General features: G+C 41.1%; 1 protein-coding gene across 5 annotated transcripts in view; it reads left to right on the top strand.

Annotated features, from left to right (window-relative positions):
* Positions 1-14,254, top strand: part of RALB (RAS like proto-oncogene B) — a 43,555-nt gene extending 29,301 nt beyond the window's left edge. For 3 of the 5 annotated variants that reach the window (XM_035330998.1, XM_035330997.1, XM_035331000.1), the window contains exons 2-5: positions 6,254-6,407; positions 7,757-7,965; positions 10,266-10,443; positions 12,352-14,254. In XM_035330998.1, the coding sequence (XP_035186889.1) occupies positions 6,294-6,407; positions 7,757-7,965; positions 10,266-10,443; positions 12,352-12,471 (621 nt within the window). In that variant the 5' untranslated portion in view covers positions 6,254-6,293 and the 3' untranslated portion in view covers positions 12,472-14,254. Of the gene's footprint in view, positions 1-6,250; positions 6,408-7,756; positions 7,966-10,265; positions 10,444-12,351 lie in introns of all 5 variants that reach the window. The other 2 variants (XM_035331001.1, XM_035330999.1) reach the window with 1 other exon arrangement.
* The last annotated feature ends 7,701 nt before the right edge of the window (positions 14,255-21,955 follow it).

Raw genomic sequence — 21,955 nt, 5'->3', positions numbered from 1 at the left:
AACAGCAGTGGAGACAGCCGTTAGCTTCTGTTCCTGCAGATACTTCCACTGCTTGGTGTGCATTCAATATGCAAGAATGTAAATAACAGAAACCTGTTTGGTTTAGTGATGCTTGTACAACTGCGAGTTGCTGTTCACCTAGGCAGTTCTATGCAGACAGGCACATTACTGCACAACGAAGTAGCCGTCATTCTGCTTAATGAGCTTGATTTTGGGGATAAGATATATGTTTTGTTTGAGCAGGAATGAACTTGGTATCATTGCGTAGTCCAAGCTTGGCAGCAAATTGGAAAGGCTCTGTATAACTGTCCTCTTATTCTAATAGTGTCTTTTAATGCTGCCTTCTGTGATTCCTCCCTTTGTTGGCTGAATGCTCTTTGTATTTATAAAGACTAAGGGCAAGACAGGCACTGCTTTATTAAGCTGGGAAATGGAGATGCCTACCTAAACAGTCTGAGACAAAAATAGAATAATTGTCATAGATTTTATACAGATCTATATAAAGAGATCCAAGACCAAAATGAAGCAGCAGAAATAAAGCTTGTATTCTAGTGTCTGTATTCAAGCTCCAAACAAAATGACTTGCAGTGCTGTGTGAGCACGTGACTGCAGTATTGAAAATCGTCCTGTTGAGATGACTGCGTGCATTGATGGTCTCCTGATCTGTTGTTATCAGCCTGTTGAGTGTTAACTTTGACCTCTGCAACCTTTAGTCAGATACAGATACAGACCAGATACCTGGTCACTCAGATCTGAGGACAGCCTTCGAAAGTGGGGTTGCCCCAGCATAGCTATAACTTCTTGCAAATAAGGGGCTAGACTGCTTAGGTTGCTAGTGTCGTGATTAATTAAAGCAGCAATGTAGCTGGGTGTCTCTATTCTTCGAGTTCTTATTCTACATAATTTTAGGTGTGCATATTTCAGAAAAATGCTGGAGGTCTCTATTATAGCAAGTTCATTTTTCCTGCGTGTGGAGGCACGTGAGGTGATGGGTGCTGTGATTACAAATGTCTTTAAATGGGTGTATAAATTCTGTCGGGTGGAACTAGTAACTAATTTTGATTGAAACTGTAGGTTTCAGTGCACCAAGTAAATGTATTCATTCTGTAGTTTTTCTGTAACATTTAGGTGTAGTTTCCACCCTTTCCACCAAGGATCAAGTCTACAGAGAGTATATCCCTCATATTTATGGAGATAGTTTTGTGCTCTAGAAACTCTTATTTTCCCTTTGGTTATAAAGTATTAAGTTTCCCAAATCCATTGCTAGTTTCCTGTCTGGTATCATGACTTGTGCAACTTCAAGACTATTAATAGATTTTGCACAGATTTTTTTAAAAAAGTCTAATTACCAGAAGCAAGTCTCAGGCTTGGGTTTTGCTCTTAGCCCATGTGCTGCAGCAGGGTGTTGGCTGTACCAGCACACCGTGAAGGAGCACACTGTGAACAGGAGCAGGAACTTCCCCCTTTCTGCAGCAGGTTAAACTGCTGCCTCCACCTGCTCTGGAAGACATCTCAAGCCAAATAAGGTCCTTGATCTGGTTAAGCATGGCCCAGGAAAACCTATAGCCTTGACCAAAAAGGTAGAAACGCCCAGCAGTAAATGGGGAAGGATACAGAGATATCCTAAAAGAAGGAATTTGTGCTGAGCACTTCATAATGGTTAGTGTAAAAACCAATAACTGGAGACATGCCAATAGAAGATATTAGCACAGTGAAAAAAGGTAGAGTAGCATTTTTTATTTTTAGCATGCATATCCCAAAATTCTTAGTAGCATTAAATATGCCAGTTAATCTCCAATGAACTTGTTTTTATAGTTGAACTACCAGTTGGAGCGTTTACAGTCCATTGAAAGCTAATAGAATTTCACTGCTTAAATATTTTCTGGATAGCCTCAGAACAGCTGAGGAGCTCTTACAGTTCATAGCTCAGTGAGATTGCTAATTAGTTTTGTGATCCAGGGAATTTCTGTGACTGCATTCTTGCAGGCGTATCACAGAACCAAACACCCCAAAGCCCCTAATTCATATTCGGATAAATGAGGATCACTAAAATAGTGTTGCAAAACTTTGTCCTTTCTGTGCTTGCTTTTGATGACATCATATTTAAGTCTTTAATAGGTTGAATACCCAGATTTTCCTATAAAAGTAGGTATCTGAAAGGTTTAACAAAGCTGCTCTGTCAAAGCTATTGGGTTAAGGGTTTCTAGAATCCCACTTTGAAATCCAAAGAATGGCTGCTTTCAGTGGCAGGGTAGTGATGAAAAGAAATGTCCAAGAATATCAGCTGCACAGCAAGAGAACAAGGGCTGATCTCAGCAATTTTGAGCTTAGAGCTCTATTTCAGTTTTTTCCAATTCAGTTTGAGATATAAAACTAGAAGCAATTCCAATTAAAGCCTTTGGAGGTGTCTAGATTTTTTTTTTTTACTGTAGTAGCAGTGTCTGCTGGAAAGCAAGTAGACTTGCAAGTTTCTCATGTTTTTTTCTTCCATGTTTGGGTGGGCACTAGCAAAACTGCTTTGTTTCTTGTGAAGCAACAAGTGCTATATCCTTTCTTTAAGTGACTGCACAACCATGGAGTCTTAATGAGAATGAAATAAGGGATGTAAAAGTGTCATCTGATTCAAAATGTAGGTGGTTATTCAGGAGTCATCTCTGAATCTTGGCATGAGGTAAACCAGTCCTGAGTGTTGGCAGTGTTCTGGAAGTGCTTAACTGTTTAGGATGTGGAGAGGGTAGAGAAATTAGCGAATTTGTGCTTAAATTTGGACTTTATGAAGCTGTTTTTACAAAAATGCCTTGAAGTACTCGGTTCCCAGGGGCCAGCCAGGAAAGAGACAAAATTGTGCAGTTTACTCAATGGTAGGAGGCCTTAGTTAACCTGGAGAAGTCACAATCTATGGGTAAGATGGGGGAGGGCTGAAATTGTTGGTGAGCTTAAGGCTAGATTTTGAGGGTGGCATGGTTTGATTGCAAAAACACACTGGACCACAGGCCTAATTCTGCCAGTAATATCTTCAGAAGCCTAAATAAAATCTTTCAGGAACCCCTGTGGCTTGACTTGTAGCTCTTGTTGTTTCATGTGGCCAGTCTGTCTGATAAAGTCTTTGTTTTTCTGGTCTAAAGAGCATCTTTCAGTAGCACCACAAAGCTTCTACTGTGTGTATGGCTTTGTGTAAAGTACTATCAAAAAGTCCAGTTATCAAGTCCTTTTCTTAGTCCTTTTCTTTTAAAGCAAATCAATCAGGTAATTACTTCTAGTTTCTTAGAGATGAAAGGCTTCCTGAAAAGTTCATGCTCTGGCCTAAACTCTGCTAGCACTTTATTTCAAAGCAGGATGAACAGTAAGTAGCTTGATGAAACCCAAAATCTTCCAAAAGGTTTTATTTCTACAACTCGTGATATTTGCCATGCCAAGTTGAGCATGGTGTTCCACCTGAGGGTGGAATGACAGATTGGAGTGAAGGGCTGGCCATTGACTGGATTGCTTCCTTTCCTGTCAGAGAAGGAAGATCTGTTTGGGTACAGTTTAACTCCCAGCAAATACAACAGTATCAGAGGGGAAGGAATACTTGTCACAGAATGGTATTGCTTGTCTGGACACTTGCTCAAAACAGGTTCTTAATTAGCTATATTAAGATGATCGGCCTTAAGTTGAAGGGAATCAAGTAGTGTTTTATTGGCTTCTTAGGGCTGTTAGTAAATCTTCTATTATAGTTGCATAGCACAGTGCAAGATCAGGAATCCCTTTGTCTTGTGGCTTTCTACTACTTGGTCAACTGGTGTTTCAACTTCATATGCAGCAGCATTAAGTTTGTGTCACCAGAAAAAATGTTAATTTGAAAACCTCATTAGATAATGCAGCAACCTTAGCATGCTTCTCAAAGGCTTAAAAAGTCACAACTGCACTGCTAAGTCGCTAGGGATCTTTTGGCTTTTCTAGCAAGCAGTTTGTCTACCATTGTCAAAATCAGACTACACTTGAACTGGGACAAAATGAATTCCTCTAAGAGGAATTACCCCCAAACAATCTCACTGTGTGATCAGTCTGTAGCTTTTATGCCTTGGGTGTTTGTGTTGAGGCAAGCTGAATCCTACCTTATTGTCTGTAGAGTGTAAGTGGCTTTACAGCTGTAACTTCTGGAGGTCAGATGCTGTATGTTGTGTTTTCTTGGGTTTTTCCATACATGCCTGTCAGCAAGCTGTATCCTCATCCACTTACTCTCTGGTGTCAGAGCTAAAATCACACATGCAGCCCTCTCCTGTCTTGGAACCTCTGGGATAATGTCTGAATTTGCTGTCCAGAAGTGTGTGTGCTGAACAGGAAGAATCTATGAAAAGTCATCAGATCCCATTTCCTTACCCTTCACTTGTGTATTAGGGAGCCTCCTGGATGAGGGGGCTGCTGTATAACAAAAGTTTACCACAGAAGAATGCATGTTTTCACTTACTGGTGTTCACCTCAGAATGAACGCATATTGTACTGCAAGTTAGTCATCTGTAGTAAACAGGTGGAGTAAAATACTCTACATGGAGAAATGTAGTAATTCGGATGCTTGAAAACGCTGTCCTGAGGGTGCTTCTCCGTTGTTGGCATGTTTGTTCTGGTATGGCCTGCACTAGACAGTGAAAACTTGGTTTGAGGTGTTGCTTTTCAGAACAAAGTCATGACAAGGGGGGGAGCCTTCCCAATCGGCGTATACCAGCATGGGTTGCCAGGTGGGTGGTAGAATTGCCAGTCCCCAAATGCAGTGCATGTGAATGGAGCCAGCTGCTCTGAGGGAACTGTGCTGGAACTAGGCAATGCCCAGAGGTCCTTCCCAGCCTCTCTGCTCCTATAGTGTTTGTAGGTTAACAACCCTTCAGTCCCTAATTAGTTTTGTTTAGGACAGTTAGTTATCCTGAAGGCTTTTCCAATATAGTGCTTCATGTGACTTCTGCTGTAGGCCTCGTGTTTCTGTCCGGTAGAACTTGATGGCATGGTGGTTGCAGTGTCTTCTAGACTGATTAGTTTAGGCTAACTTGAGACCCGTGGTAGGCCTGTTCATAGTTAAGCCTTGTGTTTCTGAAATATGGACACTTACAAATCAAGGCTGGTGTAGTCACTTTCCATAGTAATGTTCCCTGAATGGTCTGCTGTTCTTTCTACAGCACTCAGCCACATTGTGAATGTTTGGGGCCCTGAGTTGTCCTGCTGTGAGGACACGAGTGTTGCCATCCTCGCGCTTCCATTATAGCAGTCGTGTCTGAAGTACACATCCCTTTTTTCCCCTCAGTGTGGGGATCGTGACTGGTGACACATCATATTAAATATCAATTACTTCTGCTTTTGTTCCCAGTGGGCTGTTCTTACAGAGCTGCTGCACGGTGCTAATCAGCGTGGCAGCTGATGCTTGTGTTTCTCCATCCCAACTGCTGTGTCCAGCTACTCTTAAGTGCTGGAGACCTCTTAAAAAAAATACTATTGCACCTAAGTACTTAGTTTGCATGGCACATAAAAAACAAAGGCTTTTTAACAAGTACTTATTTATTGAAGCGTACTCTTTATGGTTTTGCAACATCATGAGAAGAACAGGTACAGGAGAATTTCTTGCAGTAAAGCAGAATTTTTTCAAAAGCAAACAGCAGCATCAAAAGGTAGGAATTGCATAAAATAAATGCTAATGCCATATCATAAGGTTTTCTGTTGGAAGCTCTAGCAATTTGTTCCTGTCAGAACTTACTGTGAATCTTTGATTTTTTTATTAGCCTATATAGAGAAGAGATCAAAAGTTATTTCTTCTTATAAGCAGATCTAAGGTATAGTTCTGTTAGTAGGCTGAAACTAAGCTGCATCGACATTAAAGAAATACTTCAGAAAGACGTAAAGCCTTGTAACAAGAACTACAAAAACGTTTAATTTCCTGTCAGTGGAATCATGGTCTCTGTGGAAACATCTGTAGGTGGCAATTGCATAGGATGGGTTTACAAATGAGAGCAGCTCATTCAGCTAGTGGCTGCTGTGAGAAACCTTTGGCACTTCTATTAATGGTGTCCTTCTTGCAGAGAAGACATTGTTCTGATACCTGGTTGCTACTTGTCTTTGAGATACCAGTGACTTGACTTGCTTTCCAGTGCATCAATAGCCTATTCTTCAGGCTTGCTGGGCAGGGTTTTAGTCTGGTCTTTGCACAGTAATGCGATGCCTCCCCTGTGTGCTGCTGTGATGCCATTGATGTCATGGATGGTGACTGTTGTTTTTTTTCTGTCAGCAGATCTAATTAGTTGCCTGGCACTTCTGTGGCAAACAAGACAATGGCTGCCAGCAAGAGCAAGAACCAGAGTTCCTTGGCGCTTCATAAAGTAATTATGGTCGGCAGTGGAGGCGTGGGCAAATCTGCACTCACTCTCCAGTTCATGTATGATGAGGTAAGTAGTTTTAGTTCAGCTTCTTTAAAGCACAAATGAATACATCTCAGTAACAAATGAATACATCTCAGTAAACTTTTGTAGTGGGTCAGGGGGACTAAATGTAAGTAGCAAAAGGCCTAGTGACTTGAGTGGCCAAAGAAGAATATAGGAATAGGCGAAAGATAACCTCTGGGGACCAAGGGTGACAAAATTGATGCTTTCCAATGAGGGGGGGGAGGGGGGAACTTCTCAAAAGACATGCAGAATGTGAATTGGTTTGTCTGATTGTTTGCAGAGGTAACTAGAAATTGCTTTTGAAACTAATTTTGTTGCTGTTTATTTTAGGCCAGTTAAGGTTGAAGTCAGAAATAAGCATTCTGGCTTACTCTGAGCCAGATGGAGAAGTAAGCGTGCTTAGAGAATGAGTTCTTCAGTAGTGATATGCAGGAAGCTAGATCAGACAGTCCAGATTTGTATGTGAATGAGTGCTTGACCCTGTAATTCAGGAGTTAGCATTTATTTGCAGGCTGTCCAATCATACTGTAGCAATGTGAGTATCTGAACAGGCTTAATCTATGGGGAGAGATGGTATAGGTACTGTTGTGGTACCTACACTGAGATAACCCAGGACATCAGCTGGCTTGCTGGAGACTGGCCTCTGGCTTGAGTTTGGCATAAAGAAATCTGTGGCAATGCCAGCTTGAGGGTGTGAACTTCCTGCTGTACCTCTTCTGGCATGGTCATTAGAGAAACCCAGTCAGCCTGATCTCAGGATCATGGTGCAGCTTTCTGTTGTGCTTCAAGGCTGAGAAAAATGAATTGGAAACATAAGGAGCCTATGGTGGACCTGTGCTGTTAGCACAGAACCACAAATTTAACTGTCAGTGGCTTTGTGGGTCCAATCAGTATTGAATATACTAAACTACATGACTGTATAATTATAGAACAGCTTTTCATATTCAACAGTTGGATGCTGTCATCTACACCTACTGAAGCTTTGGTTAGCTATACAGTCAAGTGAAGTATAGTCAGAAATATGTTATCCTTGAAGTAGGAGATCTAGATAATGCAACCAGTTTATAAGCTGATAGCTTATTCTGCATTGTTGACCCTTAAATTGTGCTGAAATTCAATAATTTTATTTGTTAAGACCATTTCTCTTGACTAGGTGGGCTGGTTCTTTGTATTAAGTACTTAAATCAATTGCTTTTTATAGTAAAACTAAAAAAAAGGCGGTGGAACTTTGTATCTGACTGAATTATGAAAAGGTTTTCAGGACTTCTTGTCACCGAAATGAGAGAGTAGACATGAACAAATATTAAGACCATGTAACAGTAATTCTAAACACTAATCCCTCTCATCTTCAGTTTGTAGAAGACTATGAACCTACCAAGGCTGACAGCTACAGAAAGAAAGTAGTTCTGGATGGTGAAGAAGTTCAGATAGACATTTTGGATACAGCAGGACAGGAGGATTATGCAGCCATCAGAGACAACTATTTTCGCAGTGGGGAAGGGTTTCTTCTTGTCTTCTCCATAACAGAACATGAATCCTTTACAGCAACAGCAGAGTTTCGGTAAGTAGTTCCTCTCCCAGACAGGGGGTGATACTCCTCTGACAACTGCTTTTAAAAGCTACAGCCCTTTGTCCTTTACCCTTTATCACTTGGTCAATAAAAGTGGCCATACAATCATTTTACTCTCAATAACTGGTAACTAAAACCACTGTACCTAGCCTCTGGCTATAGTTGTCTTCATGCCTTCAACTTGTGAGTACATTATGCCAGCAGCAACTTCAGACACACAACAGATTCTTGGACTCCTAAAACATATGTATTCAAGCCAATTTTCAGTCTTTGTGGATGTGGAGTTTAATTATCTTAGAGCAGTACTTCTAGAATTAAGTCTGCCTTTTGGCCAGGTTTCAGACACTGTTGCTTACTGCTAGAAGCAGGTGCTCTAAGGAAAGGAAGGATTAGCCTCTACTCTCAGGTATGGATTGATGCCAAACAAGGGTTGGCAGCCAAGCAGTACTATTGTAGGCAGACGTATTCCTAGAAAGACGCACAGTGGTAGTAAATGCTTCAATTTTTGTTCTCAGGATTAGTAGTTCTAATGCAAAAATCAGCACCAGACTGAGCACAGAAACAACTTGCGTAGTGTAAAAGAAAAACAGGGGTGTTAATCCAGTGTTCTGGTCTCAGAACTCATGTATCCAGGTTCTTCAGGGCAAGTGTTCTGGCTCTTCTACATTGAGGCAACAGTTAATTAGCAAAAGATAATCCAGAGATTCCCTAAGACATCTGTGCAACTTGAAGTGGAACTTGCGACAACACAGGGAACGTGTTAGGAATTCTTTGCCAGATGAAAAGCTCTTTATCAGTCTGGCTTACGTTCATTTTGTTTTGTTGGTACAAGATCAACAGATACTTGGAAATATAAGTGCTGGTGCTAAGCAAGGTGGACGTTATTTCTATTTTTTTAAGCTATAGCAAATTCTCCTTGCACTCTAGGACTTCTAGTCTAGGTTCTTAATGTATTATACAGTTCCAGCAGTAATAGTGGACTGCATAATCTCCTAAAAGGTACAAAAATGTTGTTCGTACATCACATACTTTGACTTAGTGAAAGATGACCTAGTGAAAGATGGAGACCTTGACCTAGTGAAAGATGGAGAAAAAGTCAGATACCATTCAAAAACAGGTAGAAAATTAGATACTTCCTGGGAGTACCTAGCCTGCCTCTTGGCTTGTCTGCTTAACTGAAATGTAAGGGTAAATCCAAGGCTTAAGGCTTTGGATGAGGAGGAGTGCTTATCTTGGCAGTCTCTGTTTTTTATTAGACTTCTGTAACTAGGTTAACTATGTGTTGGTTCAAGATTCCAGAACGTCAAAACAATTGAAAAGCAATGCTGGCCCTCAAGGTGAGCAAGGAGGGCCTGGAAGTTCTGAGCTGGAGAATCCTCTCCTTTTCAGTGGTTTAGAAGAAAACTAAATACTCCATTTCAATAATTTAATAAATAATTTCATTATTTATTAAGCTGATATGTAAGAATTGGCTGCTTGAAAAACCCTTCTTAAGGAAGAAAATAACTAAAAATAAAAATAGTCTAAAAATATCTGCACACTGGTACAGTTCTTCCAGAATCCTAGATGGACAGCAACACATGTCAGTCTGGTCTCAATGTGTTTTACTCCAGTAACAGGACGGGCTTTGAGACTGGCATGCAGCATTTGCTCTGTCTCCTTTCCCAGATGCTGTTCCTTTTTGGATGAAACAGGATAGCAAGGTTAATTCTGATGGTTCACTTTTTCTTCTAGAAGGCTTTGTATGAAAGATGTGCTAGCCCTTTATTATTAATCAACTTTCTCCTTTGTGCAAGGCATGAGTAGCCATTAAGAATAATATCCTTGCCAGCTACTAATGATGTTCTCAACCTACTTCTTTGGCAAAGCCTTGATGTTACGTGGACCTGTATTGAGGTGGGATGCAGACTAGAACCTGAGGGTGGTGGCTGAATGCTGGTTGCAATTTGGCAAACGTTGTACTTGCACTTTTTTCGTCGTTCAGATGTGAACTCCTGTTGTGAGTTGTTTTCTACCATACAGCTTTTCTTTTAGACACTGGGTAGCAAAATTTCCAGCAAAAAGGAATAACAGCCTTCCTGAAAATATGAGGGCTTTGCTTGGTGTAAAGCCTGTGGCATTAGTATATGAAACTTGGAATCATTTCAAGTGCACGTTCAACTGTTGGGAATGACTTAAGTACTGTTGTAAACACCAAATAATGTGCAGGCCACGTGATCCACTGTGTAAAGGGTAGGCATTTTTGTTGCTACCACTAACACATTTTTATTTTTGAATACCTGATGCATTAGGGAACAGATCCTGCGTGTGAAGGCCGAAGAGGATAAAATCCCTTTACTGGTAGTAGGAAACAAATCTGACTTGGAAGAGCGCAGACAAGTGCCTGTAGAAGAGGCTAGAAGTAAGGCAGAGGAGTGGGGTGTGCAGTACGTAGAAACCTCTGCCAAAACTAGAGCAAATGTAGATAAGGTAAGACAAATGACTTGCTTCTGCTACAGTTAGATTGATATAGGTTGTTTAACAGATGAGTGATGAATTCTTAACCCTGGCTGGAACAAAAGCAAATCCACAGTTGAATCTCTGAAAGCACAGGTTATGAAAAATGAATGAATTTACTAGAATGTGTACATGGAAGCAAATACATAGCTCAGAGGAGCTAGAGGCCAGTACAAGGTAAAACTACTGCCTTGTTTTAGGTGTTGGTACCTGAACCAGCTTTCCAAGCAGGTCTATTAGCTATAGGTGCTTATAAACTCTCTTCCCCCCTTCTTTACAAAGCTGTGTGCTGTGACTAATGTTAAAGGTTTGATCCTTGTGTTTTGCCAAGACTGCTCTGAATTGACAGGAACTCTTCTTGCAACGTCTGTGACCTTTTTTGACTTGTACACCCTGGTCTATGATAATCATGACATGTTTCTGCAGCTTGTTTCTTGATTAAACATGGTTGGGGTATTCTGGATGAGAGATGAGTTAAGACTGTTGAGTGTTCGTTCACCCAGTAGGAAAAATAGTTTCAAACATCTTCATGATGTATGTAGTTAGGGGGGTTCTTGAAGATGGTGTCATTTTTCTTCACTGTGGACTTCACTAGTCCACAGAAGATAACTGGAAACTTACTGTTGGGCCCCTAAGGTTTGGTATTCTGCATGTGTTTCAAGATTACAAATTGTAAGCAGCTTTCTGCTTGGCCAAAGAATGTTGGCAGCTAGCTGAACTCTAAGGGTGAAGGTGTTGTCGACAGTTTGTTAGCTTGCTAATTTAAGAAATGTTGTTGGTCCACAACTTAAATAAAAAGTTTCTATTATCTCATTATGTATTAAAACGGTGTATAGAAAACTCTTCAGATGTCTTCCATATAAAAGACATGGCATAACTTAAACTTGGTCAAAAAACATTCTCTAACATGTGATGTTACTAGAAAGTCAGACTGCTGGATATTAACAGAAATATAGTTGTATGTCTAGATTACACTAGCATGGTGTTACAGACCTCTCCAAGGTCTTCTCTGGGTAGTTTATGTGACATACAGGTTTTCCTATGTATAAACACTCTTGTCTGTTAAGAGAAGTTACCAGCCATTGTGATGGTTCTGCATTGACATTGTAGCAGAATAAAACTTTCCCGTAAGAGGGTTATGAATGTTAAGCTGTTCTATTTCTGATCATAACATGGTCTCGTTTCCAAGTGTAAAAGACCTGTTTAGGTCCTCTTAAAAAGAATAACTCTGTGGGAGAACACAGTTCCCGTCCTATAATCGTAATCTTTTTTTCCTAGTAATTCTCTACTGTGAAACAGCTATTACATCTTACACAGTATGTACTTATGCAGGAGACTTGCAGGGGTAAAGTCATCTAGAACTCTTGGTAAAAATCTCTGCATCTTTCATATAGCAAAGTCTGAGAATTTTCTATACGTGATACTGTCACTTGAATGCTGTAGCTCTTTTAAGTTATAAAACAGGCAGAATATTACACAGCGGTGTGTGTGCTTGTATAACTACATGGAGAGAACTGAACTAAATATTTTGGCTAATGTGAGTGATTTGTCTGGAATTTTTTTGTAGAGCATAGACAAATATTATCATAAGCTCTGAATGCTACTTTTGTGCAAGAAGAACATTCAATAAAAAGCTCTTAAAGGGGTGCTGAATGATTTGGGAGCCAGTTAAGATAGAATTATAGAACTGTCTTGCTTCTTTGCTGTTGCTTCAGATACTATAATTTTACTCAAGTCTGTCACTGGGATATATGTCTAGATCCAATTCTGCTGTTAGATACTGTGTTGTGCTACATCTTTTAGGGGCTACTGTATTGGGCAGCAACTATCTGCCTTCAGGTGGCAGAACTTGATTAATCTTTCTTTATTTTCCCCCCTCAGGTATTCTTTGATTTAATGCGAGAAATCAGAGCAAAGAAAATGTCTGAAAACAAAGACAAGAATGGCAAGAAAAGTGGCAAGAACAAGAAAAGCTTTAAAGAAAGATGCTGCTTACTGTGATGCTTGGGAACTGTAAATATCTATCTCCAGGTGGCATGGATAAGATACCACTAAGGATATAGGGCTGGATTCATGAAAGGAAGTCTGTATTGACTCCCTTATCTCTTGCTTTGCATATCATACCTTCAAAATGTGAAAACAGAACTTTGAAACCATTTCTGGTATCCAACAAAACCTATGCCTATGTAGACTGAAATGGGCTCTGTCTTCCTAGTGTCTTTCAGAACTAGAAACATGCTGAATTTCAGAACTACAATCATTCTATGTGGTTATACAAAGTTCTTTTCGTATTAACTTCCTGGTTTACTTTAATGTCTCTCAGAATGTTTCTCTTGAACCTCTACTGGCCTTAAGAAACGTAGCTGTTCAGGTTCAAACAATTTTTCACTGTTGCCCTACTTGATGTTGCAAATGGCAGAAAAGCCAGATGACAATTGGTAAGAGTTTGAGTCTCCATCTTCTGTTAGTGGTCACTGATTTCTTATGCTGAAATCTGCTTTTTTCCTTCCTACGCTCCACTTAAATAGCAACTGACACTTGAGTCAACTCAAAACAAAGTTTCTTCCATGTTCTGTTTAGTCAATACAGCATTCATGAATCAAGCCTATGGACTCACTTCAGACTTACTTAGGTAATAAAAACTATGATATTTAAATACTGGTCAGATGCATTCCCCACTGGTCCATCTTCTCATCCTTAAATTAGTGGTATGGGGTGAGAAAATGACTCAAGCCTTTCTTCAACAGGAATATACATATAGTGTTGTCACAGCCTCCTAGAAATGTCCTGGGTTTCTTCCATGTTTTGTGGCTAGACACGATTGCACTCATTCTACATTGGTCATCATTCTCCTTCCTAGTACTGGAACAGTGAAAATCAACGTTTGTGTTTTGTTTATATTAAATCCACGATCATGTTGGAAGAGTGGGAACATCTGCATCCATTCCATGTCTTATTGAAAACAGACCTCGAGTAAGGGTGGTTCACAACACGGTCATGAGTTGGAGTAGGTGAGGCATACATGCTACCTCTCAGTGATTATTTGCACGGTTGCAGAAAGAAAATGGAGTTAAGCAGTTGCCACATCTGTTACTCACTATTAATTTTATATGTACTGTTTCTGATGCACAGCAGCCTAGCACATGGAGATGCATGTTGAGTTTTGCTGTTAGTTATGCAATGGTGGTCATGTTTTAGTCAACAAAAAACAGCCTAAAAATGGAAGAGAAGTCATTTCTTAGCAGGTCCTCTTGTCAGCTGACTGAACTGTGTTTTCTGATGCAGTTTAAATTAAGTGCAGTTGCCAAAAAAAAAAATACTTCTGTCCCTGTTGTAGAAAGTAACTGTCTCTTCTGTTTGTAGAGTCTCTCTCTTCCATTTTGAAGGAGTAGGCAGTCTTGAAAAGTAGTGACTGTATCTTGCTTTTTAACTAGATGCTTAAAACACCCTTGGTGAAAGGATAATGCTATGTGGTTGTTCAATGAAGCACACTGCGGTACTAAATTAACAAATACTTTTTCTTGAGGTAAAGGAGTAGTAAATACTGTTCTGTACTTCATATTGTAATTTGAAGATGAAAAACATTTTTAACATGTACTAGATTGCTCTTGTGCATTCAATGTCTGAACTTTGGAGGAAAAATGTTAGATATCAGAACTTCTGGTCTGAGGCTTTACAGGGACTTATCACAAACTCATCGTCTTCCATAATTAGTCTAATGTGTCAGGCAACTCATTGGATTGGGGAAAATGTACTAAATAAAAGGTGCTGTAATCTTCGTTCATGTCAAGTTTAATTCCTTCTCTGTTAATGTTACCCTCTGTGCACAGAAAGAATGGTTACCAGTTCTGGAAATATTTACTGTAATGCCATGATTGATATTACAAAGCCAACGTAACAATAGAGTTGTGAGGCACAGAGGCTGTAGGAGCCTGGTGGCTTACAGAACCACTTGAGCAGTATCTGTCTGAAATCTAAATACCTAATGGGACACTTGGAGCTGTAATGCTGGTAACAAAACTTCCTCTTGAACTTCCATGGATCAAGTCAATTTCTGAATGCACACTGTGCCTACAGCATATCAATGTCTGCTTTGGAAGCAGACCACTCAGGTTTGTTTTTAGTTGAGGCTTGAGGGTTAAGTCCTTAATTAACCTAAAGGATAAACAACAGTTGAGTTTGCATTGCAAGCTTAACTAGGTCAAGCCCCTCCGAGGTGGACTGTAAAAAATATCTAACAAAGCCGAATAAGCTTTCCTTGCTATATGAATAATGAACTTGGCAAAGCTCACAATAAGCAGCTCAACTCTGGTAACTCAGGTGACTTGCATGCCTTGACCTTTGGTCTCTTTAATCATAAAATTAATCATAAAATACATGACAGTATTTGATGGGGCAGATGAATTTCTATTCAGAACAGGCTGTCTCCCATGGCTGTCTGTATGGTTTGGGTGCTCTTTTCACATGGGTTACTTTTTTCAACCGATAAAGCTTTACCACTAAGATGGACTTGCTTGAAAATGGTGCTTGCTATTTCATGACTTGATACTGCATCTCTTCAGTGTTCTGTGCTTGTCACCTTTACCAGAAATTCTAGGCATAGCCTAAATACAGCACCTCTACAGTATCCTCTTCTGTACTTCTGATAAACTTGGATTTTACTTTCCAGTTACAGCGGAGAACACAATAAACAAGGCAGCTACCTTGACTACTTGGTAACAGTGGGAAACAATCTTTGACTTGCACCAGAAAGGCAGTAAAATAGCTCTCCTGGACTGGAATCATACGGTGGAGGTGCCCAAATATATGTTCTTCTAAATGGGGGTGATGCAATTTGAGGGTTCTTGAATGACTTCTAGATGTGTTTCACTGGACATCAGTACACATTGATATCAGCTGGGTTGACTGGAATGAATAAAAAGTCACGTGGAGAAATGCTGCCTTTTAGATTTGGGTTTTCCTGTGAGCAGAATAAAGGGAGCTTTCGCTTTTATCCAAAAGAGTACTTACAGCTCTGGTACCTCAAACAGAGAGGAGTTTGGCAAGGAGTGTGTGTGGCTGCCTGGTCGCCATGCTGTGTAGCTGAGGCAGTTGAAGACTACGTTGAAGATGATATATTCTAGTAGTCTTTTCATGGCCTTCTTAGAGCATGGCTGTAGGCAAGTAACTGGATATTTGAGACTGGAGGTCATGAAAGACTTGAATGCTGAAGTGCAAGTGTACTGTCAGATGTTATTCTTGCATAAGGGTTTGAGGTAAAGTTGGGGAGCTGTTTACTGCAGTATGTAATCTTCTGTATCTGGCCTGGTTGTGGATATTCAAGTGATCTAGTCTTCCTTTGGATCTGAGCAAACAAGTATGTAGGAGACAAATTCCCACTGTAACAGGGCCTAAGTCACTATATAAAGTTCCATTTCAAAAAGCAGGCTAAATTCCAGGAGTGTGAGAGCTGACTTCTCTTTTCCTGGCTAGAGAAGGATGTCTATAAATGAGAGTACAGATGCAGCATGAAGAGCATCTTCAATGAGTTGTGCTATGTGTTCTGTACAGGCTAATAACCTTTTACTGCAATTTCTAGGTAAACCCTAGGTTTGATGAAGAAAGATGCGCACATACATTTAGCGGGCATTAGACTTCAGTAAGACTTCACCACCTACCTGAAGTTGCAGTTGAATCCTGTCTGGCTAATACAGTGCTTAAGGATACTTTAGGTCTAAGGCACAAAGCTCCAATCTGGAATGTAGGGGGGAGGGTGGATGCATCTGCGTAAATACTCACTGTGATTTTTTTCCTTTTAAAACTTTCCAAAGTGCTAACCCAGTGTTTGGGGCTGACAGGTCTATCAATTCTTGGTCAGAAAGAGGATACTGTTTATCAATTCAACTCAGAGCTTATGTAGACAGAAGCTTTCTTTAATTGCTATAAGCATATGTTGCTATGTTCACCTCCTGTTGACTTTGTAGTTGGGAGAAGGAAGAGGAACAAAAAAAGCTATGATTTTCACCATGATCTCCACACTTCATGGAAATGGCAGGTGTTCCTCTTGGGAGGGGAAGGTGTTATCTCTAACACCAAGAAAGAGGTTTAGCATAGAGGAAGTGATTGTGACTGCAAGATTTAATAAGATTGCCTCTAAACCATGTATGTTATACTACACAATGTAAACTTATTTTTTTCTTACATAGCTTCAGAGCTTTGTCTCTAACTTGCACAAACATTTCTAATGTCTATAAAAAAGTCACTTTTCATTATCATGCTAATACAACTGATTTGTATTACTATTGATAATAAAAAAAAAAAAAAGAAAAATAGGCACCGTATTTGTTTGTTACTGACTTTTACAGTATTTTATGAGCAAGTCTAATTCCTTAATTCTTAAACCAAGCAGCCATTGACTTCCAGTTTCTGGAACTAACCTTTTGCTTGTATCAATTTTATCATTATATTCCAGGCTGTGAGGAAGGAGGGGAGGAAGAAGTGAGCGAGGATCCTCTCATCAGTGCTGGTGAAACTGTCTCCCTATGTTTCAGAATTACACCACTGCAGTGGCTTGAATTGTTCATCCTCATGGCTAACTTTCCGCAACATAACTAGAACAGACAGCTTGCACTGACAGTGTAAACAGAGTTCCTTTCCTCTCTTCTCGGTCAATCTTGATGGGCAAATAACAGAATAAACAACGTTGTGTCAAGTGCTGATACCTAGTCTTGAATGTGAGACTATTCTGTGTTGGTTTGTGATGAACAAACTTCCACAGAGATGCCTCTGAGGTAGGATGGTTTGAGACAGACTCACTGCACTGTTCATGTCACTGACTTCTGAATGGCACAGAAATGGGGTTCACAGTAAACTCGTTGGGTGCAGTTTCTACTGCCACTGCCATATAAGTTATAAGTGGAACTTCCCTTTGCTGATGACTCCTGGCCAAGGATTACAGCTGTTTGAATAATCTTGCTTATGAGGTGTTTGCCTGATGTTTGCCCTCTGTTTCGGATTGACATGGTGGCTTACGTAGCTGTCCTTTCCAGTGAAGCCTATTTTTAAAATAATCTTGGCATGAAGAACCTGAAAAGTTACTTGAGAGGCAGGAAAGGCTTCTGGACAGTGCTATATAGCCGTACCTGAAGCACAGAATGAGGCCCTTCTATTCAGATGCTCTCAGATGGCTGCGAGGAACAGGCCTCCATTAAGTTACAGCTGCATCAAACTGGGTAAGATCTCACATACATGGCTTGACTTCAGCCTTGGTGCTTGTCTGTGCTCTGCCCAAACCAGAAACTAGTGTGGTTTCTTCTGTGTGCTAAATGCTCTCCCAGTTCCTGGGATGGCACAGGCACCTCTTCCTGAGAACTTGGCTCCATCTTGTGGCTTCAGAAGTTAGAAGCTCTACCATGGAGAGGGGCTATTCAGCATGCTCAGATGAGATTACAAGTAGCTGCTGTTAATCTGCTACCTGAATTATGTGTAAAAATCTCTCCTAACTAGATTCTTCTATTCTTGCTCTGCCATATGATTCTCCTGCGTAGTAGGAGACCTTGTTCTAAGTTAAAGTTTTCCTTTTGCCTGCAAACACAGCATTAACTCTTGCATAAACATTCTAGTGTGCAGCAAAACCAGCAGTTTCTCACGAGGATGGTGGCTTTACAATTTCTATAGCATTAAACCAGTTTGCATTGCAAGTGTAAGTTTGTTCTGCTTGCTGAGCACTGATTTGCATGCCAGAAAGAATAGTTATTGTTCCAGGGGACTATGCATTACTTCACAAAACATTTTGTTTCTAGGGGTAACTGAAGATGCTGTTTTTTCTTTGCAGCATAAAGCCTCAGTTTGGGGGTGGGTATATCCTGTTAAAAACCTTTATTTTCCTGCTCCCCAGTCTCTTCCCCCCCCAGCTACAAACTGCTTCATGTCTGCTGTGGGAATGGAATCTGCTAGGGAAATGCCAGCAAATTCTCCCCCTAAGCCTTGCAACTCCAGTGGGGTTAGAGGTGAAATGCAGAGGTATGACTGGGACCCAATGCTCTGCAGTTACTGTCCTGATAAGGCTGATTAATTTCCAGTGTTTACAGTAAGTTCCTTCCAATGGGCTTTGTTACTTGGCTTTGAGGCAGAATCATGTTTTCGATATAATCAGAGTTTACAGAGTTTGTTTTTAAAGAATAGTGTTCAGGCTATCGGAGGCTTTATGCATGTTGGCTTCATAGGCCAAATACCAGAATTCAGGACAAACTTGTACATACATGTAGCACTAAGAGATGAGGAAAGTTACTGCTTAATAGTACTGGGTTTTATTTAAAAGGAAAACACATACAACAAACTGAACTTGCTGTTTAGATGAGTGTTTCTCACCCTGTGGTCTGTAAGAGTGCTCTGTAACATGATTACCCTCCCCGCAAAATGACGGCATTATGCTGCTGTACGTGTAAACAAGGAAAACAACTGTGGACTGGGGGAAGGAGCAATTATCTTAAAAATAGCCAAATTCCTGCTTCTAAATGAAAACGACCATGGTAACATTGCCCAAGATAGCCTACGGTTTTACTCGGAAAAGTTTGTCTGGCTCTTCAGTTTTAGAAAGGCTGAAGAAAACCTGAGAGAAACAGTCCAAGCCAGATGCAAATCTCCCTGACGAAAGGATCCTTGGCCAAAATTGCAGGATTCAGAAGTTAAAAACTGTTTCCTGCTTGGGAGGTGGAGCTATGAAAACCAAGACCTACTAGGTTGCTAAACAGATGCCTGCGGGGTAGATTAGGTGTTTGGTTTTACATACAGCAACTCTTCTAGTTAGCACCCTGGGCAGGGCTGAGGGAGAACCTCTTCCATTCTAGGGCTTCAGATTTCATTTCTTTATAGAAAGTCTGTGGAAGCCTAGCTTCTAGGGTTGCAAATCTTCATGGTTCTACTTAGGTTCGGATAGCTTTAACTGGACAAGAGCCCTTCTCTCCTTCTTGGTGACTCTTCTAACTAGGTGCTGAGCAGTGCCACCAGGTGACAGGCACTTGCTTCCACAAGCATGGTCAGCTGCCCAGTTCCAGCTTTAAAGACTGCAGGGTGATGGAGAGTGAATCAGATTATGGGAAGAACCACTACCCGCAGAAGGATTATTAGTGCTGGGAGAACTGGACACCTCAGACTTTGCTCATGAGAGCTGCTTCCGACCTGTGGAGCAGTAGCAGAGCAGGTGATTTGCCTATTCCCATCGCCAGGTTAGAGCTTTCTAATGTGGTACCTTGAGTAAATCCATTTGAGTGATGACAGCAGTACAGCAAACACTTGTGGAACGGAGGGTAATGCTGTGCCTGGTTGAGTTGTTTTGATTTGCTTTTTTTCCTTTTCCCCTCCCTGAACAGCATGGAGGGAGGAGGGCAGGCAGAGCTGCTTCTGCGTGGGAATAAAGGCCACATTTGCAGCTTTGCCTCAGGAGCTTGAAAACCATAAGTTAGGCCTCCAAAACTACGTTTGGTTTAGAAATAATGAGATGCTTTAGAAAATGAACTTGGAGTTCTCTTTCAGTCTTTTTGTTTCCAAGCCTTTTGAGTGCACTTGCTTCATGTTTGCAAGCTTGCTTTCTGCAACAATGATGGTAGAAGTATTTTTTTAATGCAAACAAAGATGTTCTTATGCTTGTTGATTCCAGTACCTGGGGCATAAAATTTCAAATATTGTGGCATTTGGAGAGGAGTGGAGGCAGGACACACAAAATACTCAACTTGAAGCCCCGTTTCCGCTGGGTCACCGTCTTCTGCAGTTGGAAGCTGAAAGCTTGCAAAAGCTGAACCATAAGGACCCCCTGTTGGTGGTCCCAGTGTCTGTCTTGGCAGCTTGCCAGAAGCCCAAGGGATGCACTTAATTTTCTTTATTCATTAGCATATTTTTAATCAAACGCATCAAACCACAATGTTTCCACATGTCTCTCCCATGGCAGATGAACAAAAATAGGTCAGCGCTCAAATGCACCTTTACTGTGCTGCAGTTCTGCAGTTCCTTCCTGCTTATAGCTACAGTTGGAGGACAGCAAATAACCTGCCCTACACACTTGGGAATGCTGTGATGAAAAGGACTTTGCTTCCCTCCTGAAAGAGGAAAAGCAGCGTGGCATGTGTCCATGAGACCATCCTCTTTCTATCCACTGCCCACTCAGAGGGTAGGGAGAGGTGCATCTGAATCCTCTCCAACTTGGTTTCAACTTTACAGCATTTGTTTAACATTAATTTTCAGTGAACAATCAAGCAGGTGCAATGTCCAGGGCTGAATTCCCTGGCCCTAATGAAGTTTCAAGACTGCTTACACCTAGCTTAATAACAGGCTTTTTACATTCTTGTCACCTGTAACCTACCTTCATTTACCTCATGCTGCCAACCCATCTCTAGCCAGGCAAGGAAAATGTTGCAGTGTTGAGATCATGTTCACACTTGCAGCTGAGACGTGTCTTGCCTTGTTTCTTATCTCTGAATTGTTCATAACAAGAGCTAAGTAAAAATTACTCTTCATGTTTTTTACATGAGCTTTCAAAGTTGGTTACACTGTTCTGGGTGGGGTGAATATTGCATCAACACCAAGTTAAAACTTATCTTTTGTTCTTTTTTGGAAAGAAAAGGGGATAGAGGTTCCAGGGAATAGTCTTCATCGTGAGACAAAAATCTAGCGAAGTCCAAGGTATTAAATAGGTTTGGAGCATTTGAAATGCAGGCTTGTGACAAAGGGATGCGTGCTTTACTTTCTGTCCATTTCTAACTTTTCTGCCCTTTTTTTTTTTTTTTTTTTTTTTAAAAAAAAAAGTCTGGCAGAACTCTGTTAAACAGAGGAGTGAGGATCCATCCCGAGCAGAGAAATTAGAATGGGCTGGCAGCCCGCACCTAGCTGCGGAAAAGCGAAGGAAGCTAAAGGTGAAAAGCTCTGCAGCATCCAGGCCTGTTTCCAAAGGGCCCCACCTCTTCTGGTAACCCTTTCCTGCCAGCCAGTGCGGTCTCCCCCGCAGCAAGGGGATGCACGCAGCAAGCGCTGCTGCCAGCGGGGTCTTCTGGTGGTCGCAGCCTCCTCTGTGGTCCCTCTTGTCCTGGGAGCTAACCCGAGGGCTTGGGGGCAGGAAGGGTATCTGCAAGACTGATAGTTTTGGCTTCCCGTTTAAAGGTGCTAGTTGTTTCCTGCTAGAAGGCCTTTTCCGTGTGCTTTTGTGATAGAAGCCCCAAGCCAGAATACAACCTGTTGAATTTAGGTGTCCATAGTGAGATGAAGTTTTTTTTTGCTGTGTGCCAGGCTGGCCTGTTCCTCGTGCTGTCTCTGGGCTGCATGAGTCTGGTAGAGAAACCAGGACATATTTGCAGTTGGTCACCAGGCCTCTGCTCTGCAGGCCTCTGCTCCATGTTTCTGGGCTGGCCATGGGGGTTAAAGCTTCTGAGTGATATTTTTTTCCCCAGAAAGCTTAGGCGCTATTCCTCTGTCATGTGGAATAGTCTCCTGGCACTAGGGCAGTTCAGAGCTATTT

Source organism: Oxyura jamaicensis, chromosome 7 (assembly GCF_011077185.1).
Source record: "Oxyura jamaicensis isolate SHBP4307 breed ruddy duck chromosome 7, BPBGC_Ojam_1.0, whole genome shotgun sequence".
In the NCBI taxonomy this organism is placed as follows: Eukaryota; Metazoa; Chordata; class Aves; order Anseriformes; family Anatidae; genus Oxyura; species Oxyura jamaicensis.
Note: the sequence above shows the minus strand (reverse complement) of the source record. Positions and strands in the feature narration are given on the sequence as shown.